We start from the raw sequence: 15,286 nt of genomic DNA on the forward strand, positions 1-15,286 counted from the left end.
AGCTTGCATCCCAGGGACCGGCATAGGCTAATTTTTATGCCGGAAAATCAAGGAGTTCCACAGGATTTTTAACAATCTAAATCCACGTGAAAGTCACGGGCATTATCTATGCATGCATCCAGAAGAGTATTTGCGGTATTTTTAAAAACCTAAGTCTACGAGGATGAAGTTGTGGGAATCATCTAGTTATTATAATATAATTTAATAATGAATTCTAGGAAGATGCCAAGAAAAAAAAAATTTAAGGCAGTCTTCAGAAAATCCACACATAATCAATAACTAGACAATTATAAGAAAATAAGTATAAAGGCAGAAACAACGATTGGTCCGTAAGATGCGGCAGACAGTCACGACCGACAGATAGTTGTACCTACAACGTCGTTTGGGACGCGGTTTGCGAGATATCTATCGGACGTCCCAGCGCTCAAAGTTATATAAACTTACGTCCGATAGTTTGCGCAGTCCAGTGTACATTGTATTATCCAAATATGCACCTATAAATCGCAGCGGTCAACCACGTCCGTCAGCCGCATACGATAAGTAAATATGTTTTTCTCTAAAACATTTATCGCTAAAAGTCTAATTTTGGACCACAGCATTCCTAAACAGTTCAACAATGCACGCAAGGTGAGGCAACCTGCCGAAAGGGCATATTCATCTGATATAAAACGTGAACATCCCTGTATACTATGTATTCCATCGCCAGAGTTCATAGCATCATATACCATCTAACCGTACATACTCTAATCCTACCTAAAATATGACGTCGAAACTGGTAAGCTACTCAACATAGACGTTATTAAAGGCAATAAATTCATACAGTTTCAAATACTATGAATAGTTAGTACTTAGTAGTGTAATTTGCAGTGCTCTTTGAACCTAGTGTGTCTAGAATCTAGATAATGTGTTAATTTTTGGTGATACCTACATGTGTGTTCTCACTTCTCAATAAGTCTTGATAGCCCAGGCAGATGTCCACCTTCCCACTCGAGAAGTTGGGAGTTGGTCCTGAACCAACACCTCTATATATTTTTTTGGAGTTATGTGTGTTTTAAGCAACTTATCACATGCCTTAATGATGAAGGAAAACATCGTAAGGAAATCTGTATGCTTGAGAATTCTCAGAAATTTGTGAAGTCTGCTAATTTGGACTTGGCTCGCATGGCGGATGAATATTTTGATGATGAATAAATATTATCAATTCAAAAGTTGTCTATCACAGAAAACTCTGATGCATGTCGGAACTTTTCTGGATCAACCTGAAACTTACGTGCGCTGAAGCGCGGGTACTCGTTCAGGATATGCTCAACTGTTTGCTCGGTGTCTGAGCTAACGGTGGAGTTATTGCACAAGTCCACCGTGACCTGTTCACACTTGGGTATCCCAGTGCGATACACCAACCTTCCTTAGTTACGAGACGCCTAGCGGACGTCTGGCAGGAATAATCTGCTTATTTTTCTTTACCAGGTTTCAGAGTATTCAGCTAGAAAACATTTTATTTATTGTTATATCTATGGTACGCGACAAGTCGAGATGGCGATCGGGGTGGGGATGTTCCGCACACCCGCATAGCCTCCGCGCAAACTCGGTGCGGGATAGCGCGGGTGACGTGCGGGTGTGCGGGCGTCCCTCCGCCTCTCGACCTGTGTATACTTATGTCTGTTTTACTATTAATTTTTTTACAATAATGCTGCTTTATCTAATTACTTGACAAATAATGCCCGCATGGAATGGTGCCAAGAATACTGGCTGCATTTCCACGCTGGACAGCCAGGCTGGTTCTTTGCGTAAAAATGAGCCAGCCCTTATGTTACCGGATGAGTTGTTTATGTTTTGTGTGGTTACGTTTCAGATCATCCTGGTTTCCATGACAGTGGCTTTGGCATCTGGCGCTCGACTAGATCATTTGGTGCAGGGTTACAACGGAGGAGGCAATGCCGCGCCTTTCCGTTTCGAAAACGTGAACAACGGCGATGGGAGTTACCGCTTCAGGTTAGATATTAAATTGTAGTTTATGAATAATGGACCAATCTTGTGGGTGTGCCTCTAGTGCAATTTCGATCATTGGAATACTGACATTCTAAAAATTACTCGTCGTAGTAATAGGTTCAATATTTAAACGTTTGTTTATAGTTCAAAAAAAAAGTAGGTATTACCTAGGTACAGTGTTAATCTTGATTCTTGATAATCTCTAACGGTGAACACGTCTATATCCCATATTAATAAACATAGTAGCTTTGTTGCTAAACCATCTAACGGGTCGTCTTTTTTAACCCCCGACCCAAAAAGAGGGGTGTTATAAGTTTCACGTGTGTATCTGTGTATCCGTCTGTGGCATCGTAGCTCCTAAACTAATGAACCGATTTTAATTTAGTTTTTTTTGTTTGAAAGGTGGCTTGATCGTGAGTGTTCTTAGCTATAATCCAAGAAAATCGGTTCAGCCGTTTGAAAGTTACCAGCTCTTTTCTAGTTAATGTAACCTTCACTTGTCGTGGGTGTTATAGATTTTTAATTTACACTTGTTTATTAAAAATTCTCACAATCGATGGTCCTTAGGTCTGATTATTTATTATTAGGGAGTACCTATGATTCTTGTGTTTCTCGTAAGGTACTATTAAGCAGTTACTTACCCATACACTGTATTTGGTAAAATATGTTAATGGTTACTTATGCATAATATGTATGTATATAGGATAGTAAGCGGATATAGTTCCAGGCAATATTTATTTTGTTCAGGTCGGGTTTCAATTTAGTTTGAAATAATGGCCCGCAGCGTTGTTAAATTGTGACACGTGGTTGGACTAAAACTGAGCGTATATATTTTGAATTAATTGATATACAAAATACTAGTCTGTGAAAGTAGTGTACTTGAGGATGATTCATGCTAGAATGTGCCGGGCCCGAGCCGCAGGTACCACGCAGACGACGATCCACGGATCCAATTTTATATGAAGAAACGTAACACGGACAAGACTCGGAAGACACGGTCTGATGTGGCTTCGTATAAATTTCCAATCTGTATGTCTCGGACGTGGCACAGCTCGGACTTGGCACGGTCTAACGTGAATAATCCTTTACTTGCTTTTATTATTAGGCCTTGAAAATATTGTACATTCTCGCATTGCAACGCATTGGTTCCTCTGCAAATATTCATGGGCGGCGATAATCACTTAACATCAGGTGACCCGGCTGCTCGTTTGCTCTCTTTTAAGAAAAATAAATCAGCGCGTATTATTTATTATGTGTATGTTATTTTTTGCACATAAAAAAATTGTATGTTGCAAGCGTACTTCAATAAATACAAGTGTAAATTAAAAATTTATAACACCCCAGACAAGTGAAGGTTACAGTAACTAGAAAAGAGCTGGTAACTTTCAAACGGTCGAACTGATTTTCTTGGATTATAGCTAATAACACTCTTGATCAAGCCACCTTTCAGACAAAAAAAAAACTTAATTAAAATCGGTTTTTAGTTTAGGAGCTACGATGCCACAGACAGATACACAGATTCACACGTCAAACTTATAACACCCCTCTTTTTGGGTCGGGGATTAAAAACAGCTATTAAAGTAGGTTATTGTCTTTCTTTTCAGTTACGACACACCAACGGGTATCTCAGCGCACGAGAGCGGCGCGCCGCGCGCGGCTGGGCCCGAAGGCCCCGCAGTGACGGCTGAAGGAGGCTTCTCGTACCGCGCGCCCGACGGCCAGCAGATCTCCCTCACGTACACCGCCGACGAGAACGGCTTCCACCCGCAAGGCTCCCACATCCCCACACCGCCACCGATCCCAGAGGCCATCCTCCGCTCTCTTGAGTACAACAGACAGCATCCGTCGTAAGTTCCAATTTGCTTGTAACTAAAAAAACCGACCAAGTGCGAGTCAGGCTCGCGCACCGAGGGTTCGGTACTCGGGTATTTTTTCCGACATTTTGCACGATAAATCAGAGTCTTACGGAACCGATTTTAAAAATTCGTTCACCTAAATATATAGAAAGCTACATTATCAGCGAGTAACATAGGCTAGTTTTAAAAAGCAAATAACATGTATAGCTCAATATGGCCGATTGATATATGCTGTTGCACCCAACACCATCCGTCCTTCCTGCGAAAAGCAGAAACTATTGTCTGTGCTATGGGTGTAAAATGTACAAAAGCTTAATTTTTATCAAAGAAGCTTTTTTAATTGTTATCAGAAAAATTCGGCTAGTGGAATTAGAAACGCAATAAAGACCTGCAGTTTGAATTTAATTCATACTATTATGTAATTGATAAAGTATTTCATTACTATGCGCGGGTGCAAGCGCGCCTTCCTTGAAAATCTTTGCCTTGACGTAACAAATAGGATTTGCATAACTGAAACATTTCCTCGTACAAATAATAGTAGGAGCATTATGGAACATTCTACTAGTATCTAAGGAGATTGCAAACGCCCGCAAGACCCGCGAAACGTTGAATAGAACACGCCTAGTAGGGCATTCACAGACCAAACCCGGCAATAAAATTAAACATTTCAAGTAAAGTCAAACATTTAGAACTGATATATTTCGACCTATAATTTGGGTGTCACATGTAGTTCATGGCTCACGCATCTTTATGAATTTTCTAATTTTTAACCCCCGACCCAAAAAGAGGGGTGTTATAAGTTTGACGTGTGTATCTGTGTGTCTGTGTATCTGTGTATCTGTCTGTGGCACCGTAGTGCCTAAACTAATGAACCGATTTTAATTTAGTTTTTTTTGCTTGAAAGGTGGCTTGATCGAGAGTGTTCTTAGCTATAATCCAAGAAAATCGGTTCAGCCGTTTGAAAGTTATCAGCTCTTTTCTAGTTACTGTAACCTTCACTTGTCGGGGGTGTTATAAATTTTTAATTTACACTTGTTGTTATTCCTAATTTTTTTCAGAAACGAAGGCTCTTACAACGGTCAACGAAACTACTACTAGGCTCAAAAGATCTCTAAGCTGACGGTCGTGAGCACCTCAGCGAAGCTAGCGCTGTGATATGTGGCAACTTACTCGTAAATGTGTTGAATTGATGTGATTATTATTTATGCAACTGTGTATAACTTGTGAATAAAGTTATTACTACTAAAATGTATGTTTTGCATTTATATTAAGGCATTCAAATATCTAAACTTGCACAAACCCTTTGATGAAGTTAAATTTCAATGGCAAAGCCTTTTTTTTATTCATCATGGTCGCCAATTTTTAATCGTACAAATAAATTAAACTAAACACCATTTAATATCATGCAACAACTGTTTAATAAGATTTATCACTATAGAAACATCTCAAAAGATCTTTTTCATTCAAAGTTACAATCTCCAAAAGTCCAAGTGACCAAGGACTTTTCCCTCACCAAGGGATTTTCACTCACGAGACCTGCTCGGACTGTCGAACTATCAGCCTGCTGAGCCATACTTACTACAAAGGTTTTCCTTAATTTATAATTGAATAGATCTGGAGTAGGGCCGTATTTACTTTTAATGCAATGCAGAGAGAGCTATTGAAATGCAACAGAATGCATTTCTGCTGCATAGAATATAAAAAGGCATTTGACTGTGTCAAACATCAATCTCATATGGGTGCACATACTCAGTAAGAATGGTTTGGAAGGTAAAGATCTCCGACGACTTGGAAATCTCTATTGGAACCAGGAAGCTGCCATGAAAATTGAAGGTAAGCTCTCAGACTGACGTTCAGTCACTAGAGCTGTTCGATAGGGCGGCATACTGTCTCTATTTCAATCTATACTCTAAAGAAATATCCAACAAGCAATCACACTAATATTATAAAGGCGAAAGTTTGTGTGTGTGTGTGTGTGTGTGTATGTTTGTTACTCCTTCACGCAAAAACTACTTGACAAATTTGGCTGAAATTTGGAATGAAGATAGATAATATCCTGGATTAGCACATAGGCTACTTTTTATCCCGGAAAATCAAAGAGTTCCCACGGGATTTCGAAAAATCTAAATCCACACGAGCGAAGTCGCGGGCCTCGGCTAGTTATTACTATAAACGGAATAAGTATACGCAAACAACATCTGATGCACCAAAAATATAGTATTAATTTCTTATTCTGCCAACAGACTACATTAACTGCTGGAGCTGGAGAATCAAAACGCTTATCATCAACGTTGGTGAAACTAAAGCAATGGTAATTTCAAAGAAACTTGAAAGTTCATCTGTAATTGAAAGATCAGTGCATAGATGTGGTCCTAAAAATGAAATATCTGTGCAGGTAAAAAAACATGTCAGAGGCTAGCCACCGAAAACCAATATTTTTTGGGGCAACCTATAGCTTAAGCTAAGCTAACCTAAGTTAAGCTAGTATAATATCTACTTGAATATTATGCCTACGTATCCATGTTTCACGTATTTTGTAAATGAAAGAAAAGTGTTTATTTTTTAATACGACACATAACTTGTGTGCTAGGAGACAATACAAAACAGAACCTCTTATCAGTAAGTACTCAATTCAAGCCATGGGAATTCAAGCTTATTGCCTACATTATTGTGTTTAGGTGGGCACCTTGAGTTTTTAGGGCTCTATTCTCTCTAATCTGATGTCACTTGTTGCTAAAAATAGCGTAGAAGGGATTAACTTTCCAGCCAATTGGTACACAAGCAACCCTTAAACCAAACTAAAATTAGAGGTCTCAATTTAATTAATTGCTATCCCTGCCTTATTGCTTTCTTCCAAAATTACTTTACTAGGCAGTATAACGTATGCTGAGACTAGACCTAGACACTAAATTTAGATCTGTCAATTTAGTTAAATACAACAAGGGTACAACAGAAGTAGCCCCATTTTCAAATTTTATATAACCTGCAAAAAAGTGATGGTTTTCAATTTTTTCTACAGTTTTACAAGTTTTCTTATAGGTAAGGTGGATGTAAAATTATAGCAAAGTAGTTTTTTAATCATTCACATTTATTCACATGCCTATTTACATAGGTTTAGCATATGCTTAAATAAATATACATCGAGTGCTTGCCTGTTTCGTGGTATCACAGTCCTTGTAAATATGAGGTCGTTGACCTCATAAATAATCTTAAATTAAAAAAATAAATCTATGCAATGATAAAATGAATCAGTAATTATAACATTGTCTAGTTAACAGCTATGCAAAATTACAGAGTATAATAAAGCCTTCATTACATCTATATCATTAGTTAATTACTAAGAAAAAGAAACTGAAACGTGTTAAAATTGTTCTATATCGACAACCCATAAGTAGCTTAAGTTTAAATAACGATTAATGGATATCATAACCAAAGAGCCGTTATAAAAAAAAAAACATTAAAAATAACAAAAAATGTGAAACAGAAAAAGGTATATAAATCTGGTAGATCGGAGATGTCAAGGAGGACTTACAGATGGGTACATGTATGCATTCGGGAGGGATAAGAGGGTTTTGAGTTCAGAGGATATCAAAGGAGTCGCAGGGAGCCACTGGATACAAAACTGGAGTGTGGAAATTTGCTAATGCTCAGCACTCAGCAGTCCGTAGTAAGAACCTACGATAAAGGATTTGGGAGTTTGGATGTGTAAAAGGTTTTCTCACCGACTTAATAATCAAGACTCATCCATATTATCTCAAGATAAAGTTGAATAAAATGAAATCCTTCAGAATACTTGCGTAGCCATTAAAGTCAATAGATTTCTAGGTGATGATAAAGTGCATGAAGTATTTGCGGTTGTATAATATAACCTTAAAATTAAAACAACCCACATTTCAACAACGGTTCAGCAGCGGATCTTAGTTAAATCGTGGTTGATTGAGATCAATAGTGATAACCGCCTGCGCCTCCGCTGCCACCAGAGCCTCCGCCGCCGAATCTTCCACCGCCACTGCCGCCGCCGCTGCCGCCGCCGCTGCCGCCACCGCTGCCGCCGCCGCCGCCTGATCCTCCGAACGCTCCCTCGTTATATGATCCCTCTCCACTGAAATGATAATTGCTGAATGTAAAGAACCTTTTTTTTTATTCAAATTATTACAATAAAACTTATAGCTAGCCTTATCTTAATACAAATGATGCCCGCGTGGAATGTTGCCACGAATTCTGGCTGTATTTCCGCGTTAGACAGCCAGGCTGATCCGTTGCGCAAAAAAAAGAGCCAGCCCTTCTGTCACTCGATGAGGCTATTAGTCGCGGTGAAATGTCTCGTAATTTTTTTTTAGCACTAAGACTCCATAGCCCCAAGGTCTCCACGGCAAACAGAACAAAAATATAACTCTCGACAAAGAGAGGCATAGTTACTTGCGTTTTGTAAAGAACTTGAATTACATGTAATATTGATGTAGATGCATGATCATTCAGGAGCTCTGACTGTAGCTTTCTAAGTTAGCAGCCTCACGCTACAATCGAGGCATAGAATCCTTCGCTCGAGACTGCTTTTTGGTGCGTCCATAAAGATCACGCTATCTGACAAGCAAAACCTCGTGAGGCTGCAGGAGGAAAGACACTGAACGATAATGTTTAATGTCATTTTAATAGCGAATTAGCTGTTCGCAGCTATGGTATAGTACATTATAACACTAGAATTATACACAACACAAATATTTCGAAAACTTACGAAGATGGGTTGCGTCTGTTGAACTCAAGTGATTGCAGAATGGCATCAGGAATGGGAGGAGGAGTTGGTAGATGCGCGCCAACTGGGTGGAAGCCGTTCTCATCGGCGGTGTAAGTCAGGGAGATTTGCTGGCCGTCGGGAGAACGGTAGGAGAAGGCTCCTTCTGCGGTGACGGCGGGGCCTTCTGGGCCAGGTGCACGAGGAGCGCCGCTTTCTTGGGCTGAGATGCCGTTGCCGGTTTCGTAGCTGGAAGAAAGAAACAGCTTTTTTAAGAAATTGAATCAGTTTTAGTTTATATCATTTACATCCGGGTATCTTTAAAACCAGAGTGAATATGAATAGCCACCTTTTAGGCAAACTCGTTCCATCTTAGGCCACATCATTGCAGTCTGATTGTAGTCAAGCGTGAGCTTATTGTGAATAAAAAATAAGGCTTTAAGCAAATAAGGTCGCCTTTGTATACAATTGTTTTTAGTTTATAGTTTCATGTTTTTTGTTGGTTTTTCTTTGTTTTGAGTGCAATATAGTCTTCTATCTACCTATCATCTTTTCGACAGCACCGATAGATACAAACAAGGGAGTCTTATACCGGCCGCACTTTGCAAGGCGCGCGAAGCTCGGTGACTTCTTGAATCCCTAAGCTACTTATTTAGTGAAGAGCAAAATGTTTCGCTTAGAAAACTATTCATTTTAGATTTCTGAATGACAGGGCTTGAAAACTGAGTTAGAGGAAATTAGTTCCAAATGACGCCTAGAATAATATTATTAATGATGGCGTTAAGAACAGTTTTAGAATAAGTAAAATATACAATCTCGCGAGTAACTACCTGATGTTTCATAACTGTTACGAAATGCAATATATTGGCTCGTGACCAACAGGCTATATCTAATATCGTAATCCCTAAATGTTCTCGCAGGGCTAAGCGGGTCAAAAGATCAGACTGATTCGTGGACATTAATCTTTCATTTGACTGTAACGCTCATAATTAGAAATATCTTAATTTACACATCTTTAGGTACAAAATAATTATTCGTGAATCGGACGACAGCAAGCTATGAAACTTTTTAAAAGTTTGTGATTGGAAAAAATTAAATACCTAACTATGTAATTAGGTAGAGCAAGAAAGAGAAAAAATAACAAAGTCAATTAAAAGCGCCGAAAAGCCACCTTGATTCTTTCTGAATAAACCCCTTTTGAACATGCTATATGTGACAATAATTGAAGAGCTGGCAAACAAAATACATTTGATTAAATTACATATTTTTTTCCTTAACCCGTTTTTAATCTACTGAATTAAAACGTTAACTCATTTCCAAACAAAATGGCCTAACACCACAACAGCTTTAAGTTGTAGCTAACACTGCAAAAATTGAGTCCAAAGTTCGTGATTTCGATCAAAACGATTATTTTAATGTTAAGTTTCAGAAGCTTTCATTCAGTTTTTTTGCTTTTCCTATATTTTTTTTTTTCAATAACACCGTTTCGTTCGCGAGCTCCTCAATTAACCGTTTACCTTTGGATATTTGTAATATACAAGAGCGAATTACAGATATATTTATGGTCGTAGATCAAACTGTCTGTAGAGCGGACTTTAATTGGGTCACTTAAATGCCCGCAGCGTGATCGTCTAACAAGCAAAGGGACAAACCACGACATTCAACTTTCAAATGTTTGTACTTGATGCACAATGCCCTATTGTGATCGAAGGAGTGGCGAAATAATTAATATCATGATGGGAACCCTAGAAAATTCCGTTTCATTCAGTAAATTGGAACTCCAGAAGTTTAGATAAGGTAAAAAAATGTTACGTTTAAATCGAGTGGTAGCAATTTACGTACACATAAAAGAAGCTATTATTTTTTAAATTTAATTGCTCAGTATATTTACTGACCTAGTAGGTATGTATCATCTGTACTACATACTGTATAGTGTATGTATGTACTGTAAGTCATCATACTGTAAGTAAATTGTATAATTTTAAGAACCGGGATAGCTTTGCCTGGTTTTTGATGACTGTAGGACGTAGGTGATTAACATTAATATTACATAGAATCTGATGGACTCACCAGTCGGTTCAAAGATATTGCAGTCAGATGTGGGAATAGTCCAAGATTGCCTTCTCAATGGTCTGTAACTGCCCCCAGTAAATAAATACTATTTAAATCCTTGTGTTGGGTATTGCGTACAGTACCTATGTTGTTTTGTGCTCGACTGATAGAACACTATGAATAAATCCTTAACCAGCTCTTACATACAAAGTACAAAAGATTTTCACCTGAATTTATAGGTCCCGTCGCCGTTGTTTTCATTTTCATAACGAAGGATAGGAATGTTTGCTCCTGAAGAACCACCGCCTCCAAAACTGCTGCTTCCGCCGCCAAAAGATCCTCCCCCAAGTCCTGCATTTCCTCCTCCTCCTCCTCCTCCAGCTCCACCTGCTCCTCCCAGTCCTCCGTTACCTCCTCCCAGCCTCGGAGGTAGGTACTGCGGTTCCAAGCGACCACATGATGCCAGCGCTATTAACGCTGATAGCAATGTTAACTGTAAACATAAATTATTATTATTGGCCATGTTTACTTACTCTATGCATACTATATTTTAAATATGAAAGTATGTCTGTCTGTATATCTGTTTGTTTTACACAGTCAACCGCTGAAGTTATCTTGAAGAAAGGCACAGAAATAGCTAAAGTCGATCTTCTTATAAGATCTTGAAATGAAAAAGTTTCTACGGAATTTTAAAAATGTATATCCAGGCGAACGAAGGCGTTCACGTGGAGTCGCGATTAGTTCACTGGATTTTTTGACTTATATTGATCGTCATAAAGTTGATATATTATATGGTTTCTGATTCCTCAGGTTAGATGGAGTAGGGTTAGATGCGATAATACTACTCATAGGATAGCATGCACCCAGTGCATCCTCTTACCTTTCTTGGACTAAGAGCCCGTGAGGGCCAGACTTTCGTTATTTCATAAAAGCTGAAAGTTTCTAAGCGCACTAACTCCTACACAGGTACGAACGATCAGCGACTATGAAGTTTGGATCATCGTAGCTTTGGTTGATAGATGACAGGTCACAAAGGTGTAACCTTTCATCAAAGTATAAAGTGTAATTTTTTTATATTTTCTTCAGAATAGTATTAGAAATTACGTCATGCATTGCCAGACACTACCCCTTGCCAGACTACCTTCAACTTTAAGGGCACCTTTAAACTTTGAGCAAACAGGACATTTTATGAAACTAATTTATCACAGTTTCTTCATTCATAATGAAATGTGTGTAATAGAGTTGCGGTAGGAAGATTTCACGCACTTAAATATTTATTGAGGCTATAATCCACAATTAATCAAGTAGTTAAGAACTTGTGTTTATGGACGGAATGGGAACGACGAGGAAATTAAAGTTTTAGCGACTCTTCACGTTCATGACGTAATACAAGTAGCTGCGGGTTTGTCATCTATACATATAATAATATTAAATAGTTGTAAGGTCCTGTGTCCACCAAAGTGGAGATGAGTAGAGAATAGAGATTTACCTACATATAGGCAGTCCAGATTATTGGTAGATGACATGATAATTATTGTTTTATGACATATTCTATTATATCATAATCGGATTAATTCATGCAAAATCATAAAAAGTGTTATTTCTTGTACGATGGTACGGAACCCTTCGTGTGCGAGGCCGACTCGCACTTGGCCGGTTTTTTACAACCTGAACACCAGTGTGACGCACTATACTTTCTTGGCTGTTTCATCGACAAAACTTTTAGACTTTTCCAAAATGCTAAAATAATATTTTATTTGAATGCTATACTAACTAACTAATGTCTGAAAATCCCGTGGAAAGTAACCTACGTCACTCTCTAGGTCTTTAAGTGTACCCATGCGAAAAATCACGTCAATTCGTAGCTCCGTTGCGACGTGATTGAAGGACAAACCAACGAACAAACACACTTTCGTATTTGTAATATTACTAGACTAAACGATGCTCTGTCGATAATTCCGAATTCGTATTTTAAACAATAGTATTGTCGTGAACAGTAGGGAACTACGTAACGGAATACCTATTTTGAATTTAACCACTTTGACTTTAATATCATCGCTGATAGATTTCCCAAAGTCGTGATATGCCATAATAATGAAGTAAATACGATTATGACTTCTTAGCTTCTTGAAAATTATCTTTATAATGAGTCATACTTAAACGGAAGTTGTTTGACTAGCTGCAACTCGCGACTCTACGTGGGTGTTACTGGTTAGAATAAAATCACACCTGTCGGCATCGTCCTACTCTATTTATAACTAGCTAATGCCAGCGACTTCGTCCTCATGGATTTAGGTTTTTAACGACACGTTGTCACCGGTCCCGATGTTCCATAGTGCTTATTGTCATTAGTTCTCAAAAACTGTAAACCTTGGAAATATCTTAAAATTTCTCAAACCAAACTGAAAAAGGTGATGAGGTCCATGAAATGTAAGCTGAAACCTAGTCTTCAGTAAAAAGCTCTTATCGCAGCAAATGTGTAAAAAAATATAGATTTTACTATTTTAAAAATTATGTTTGGTGTTACTGTACTTATAAAAAATATAAATAATCTAAAATTAACACCTACCTATTTTTAATTTGGTTTTGTTGCTTTTTGGCAAGTTATTAGTTTTTAATTTTTAGGAGGAAATCACTGAAAAATGAAACTAGACCGCCCGAATGCATGGAAACGAACATTTCCGTTTAGGAATTAGGTACTGTTTAAAACAGTTAAGTGTTTGGCTAATTGCTTTTCACTCACCGTTATAGAAGACATGTTGTGCTAATGTGATTCTGTTTATTTTGTACAAGGCAGGCACTCTTCGTTCAGTTGTTTGCAGAATACAGTTGGCGAAGATGTGCCTCGTTTTATATTGCTCCGATTTGCCCTTTCGCGCTTGCTTCACCTTGTGCGTGGAGTTATATCGGTGCATCCGAGCTTAGGGTCCGCCTCGGGACTATTTTAAACTTCACGGAATTCCTAAAAAAACACAATTTTACAAGTGAGGCAACCTTAACTTTCCACAATAGCTAAAAATTTTGCAGAAATACATACTAATATTATAAATGCGAATGTGTGTCTGTGTCTGTCTGTCTGTCTGCTACCTTTTCACGGCACAACAGTTTAACCGATTCTGACGTTTGGTACAGAGTCAGCTTATATCCCGGGGACGGACATAGGCTACTTTTTATCCCGGAAAATCAAAGAGTTCCCACGGGATTCCCAAACACCCATCCGCTTAACCGATTTGTATGAAAGGTACCGAGGTAGCTTACGTCCCTGTAATTGACATAGGCAATCCCGGAATCCCAAATTTTATCCCGGAAAATCAAACAGTTCCCAAGGGATCTTTAAAAACCTAAATCCATGCGGACGAAGTCCTGGGCATTCTCTATTATAAATAAATTCGAAGCTTTACTTTCTTACATAAGAACTAGCGTATGCCCGCGACTTTGTCCGCGTGGACGTGAAATTTTAAACCCCTGTTTTATCCCCTTAGGGGTTGAATTTTGAAAAATCTTTTACCATAGTAATATTTCTATGCTCAACCTAGTATCGAAACATAAACCCTTTCAAACAACATAGCGTCACGTTTAAATAACTTCGATTGAATCTTCACTATTATTGGATGCCTCATAAAGTAAAGGCCAATTCAATATGCCCTGAAAAAATACTTGGATGTAAAACTTCATAGAGTTAATACTAGGACTACTTATACCTTTTGTAAGTATAATAATATAGACTAAGACTCAATAGTAAAAAGGCGGATTGAAGTTCTGAGGGTTGTAAGTTCGAAACTCACCCTATCGTTGTATCACTCGTAAAGCGAGAGGAAACAAAAGGAATATTGGTCATGTTAATAATAATTAATTAATTTAATCACTCACGCTAATAAGAATCTTTTGCGATCTGTGAACAAATTTTAAAAATATACTAAGTATACATCATAGTCCTCATCATCAATACATCTGCCCACTACTAAGTACAGCTGGTCTCCTCTCAGAATGAGAAGGGCTAGAGCGTCGTATTGGCCAAGTGCGGAGAACATTTTGGGGAACTCTGAGGCAAGCGGGTTTCCTCATTATGTTTTCCTTCACGTTAAAGCAGGTGATATTGAATTGTTTACAGGTGTAAATTAAAAATTTATAACACCCCCGATAAGTGAAGGTTACAGTAACTAGAAAAGAGCTGATAACTTTCAAACAGCTGAACCGATTTTCTTGGATTATAGCTAAAAACACTCTCGATCAAGCCACCTTTCAAACAAAAAAAAAACTAAATTAAAATTGGTTCATTAGCTTAGGAGCTGCGATGCCACAGACATACACAAATACACAGATACACACGCCAAACTTATAACACCCCTCTTTTTGAGGGGTTAAAAACGCACATAACTCCAAAAAGTGCACACGATCAAATGACGTTAAATGACATTAAGTATTAATTAGTATCGAGTGCCCATATTAGGTATACCTTGTCAGAAATATAATTTATTTAGTGTACGCAAGTGTTCGGTTCCAAGCAAACATGACGTTTGCGGACATGATTAGAATATTATGGTGTTACACCGGGTGATAGGTTTTGCCCTCGGGCAACACTAACACCGACGAAAGGTTATACATGGCGATAAGCGAATTACGATGGCATACGTACCATGTTATTAAAATGTACCTA

General features: G+C 38.3%; 2 protein-coding genes across 2 annotated transcripts; one reads left to right on the forward strand and one right to left on the reverse strand.

Moving 5' to 3' along the window:
• Positions 1–701: 701 nt before the first annotated feature.
• On the forward strand, positions 702–5,049 carry LOC123871775 (pupal cuticle protein 20-like). Its single transcript, XM_045915714.1, has 4 exons — positions 702–775; positions 1,853–1,992; positions 3,594–3,836; positions 4,904–5,049. The coding sequence occupies exons 1-4, from the start codon at positions 761–763 to the stop codon at positions 4,941–4,943; spliced, it is 438 nt and encodes a 145-aa protein (XP_045771670.1). The 5' UTR covers positions 702–760; the 3' UTR covers positions 4,944–5,049.
• A 1,866-nt stretch (positions 5,050–6,915) lies between these two features.
• Positions 6,916–13,585, reverse strand: LOC123871774 (pupal cuticle protein 20-like). The gene is made up of 4 exons (XM_045915713.1): positions 13,373–13,585; positions 10,857–11,122; positions 8,581–8,826; positions 6,916–7,947 (listed from the first exon to the last, which is right to left on the reverse strand). The coding sequence occupies exons 1-4, from the start codon at positions 13,385–13,387 to the stop codon at positions 7,788–7,790; spliced, it is 687 nt and encodes a 228-aa protein (XP_045771669.1). The 5' UTR covers positions 13,388–13,585; the 3' UTR covers positions 6,916–7,787.
• Positions 13,586–15,286: the final 1,701 nt, after the last annotated feature.

Source organism: Maniola jurtina, chromosome 14 (assembly GCF_905333055.1).
Source record: "Maniola jurtina chromosome 14, ilManJurt1.1, whole genome shotgun sequence".
Taxonomy (NCBI): Eukaryota; Metazoa; Arthropoda; class Insecta; order Lepidoptera; family Nymphalidae; genus Maniola; species Maniola jurtina.

Coding starts and splice junctions, on each gene's coding strand:
- LOC123871775 (XM_045915714.1), top strand. Junction 1,993..3,593: donor GATGGGAGTTACCGCTTCAG/GTTAGATATTAA, acceptor CTTTCTTTTCAG/TTACGACACACCAACGGGTA. Junction 3,837..4,903: donor TACAACAGACAGCATCCGTC/GTAAGTTCCAAT, acceptor AATTTTTTTCAG/AAACGAAGGCTCTTACAACG.
- LOC123871774 (XM_045915713.1), bottom strand. Junction 8,827..10,856: donor GACGGGACCTATAAATTCAG/GTGAAAATCTTT, acceptor TCTTTCTTCCAG/CTACGAAACCGGCAACGGCA. Junction 7,948..8,580: donor AACAGACGCAACCCATCTTC/GTAAGTTTTCGA, acceptor TTATCATTTCAG/TGGAGAGGGATCATATAACG.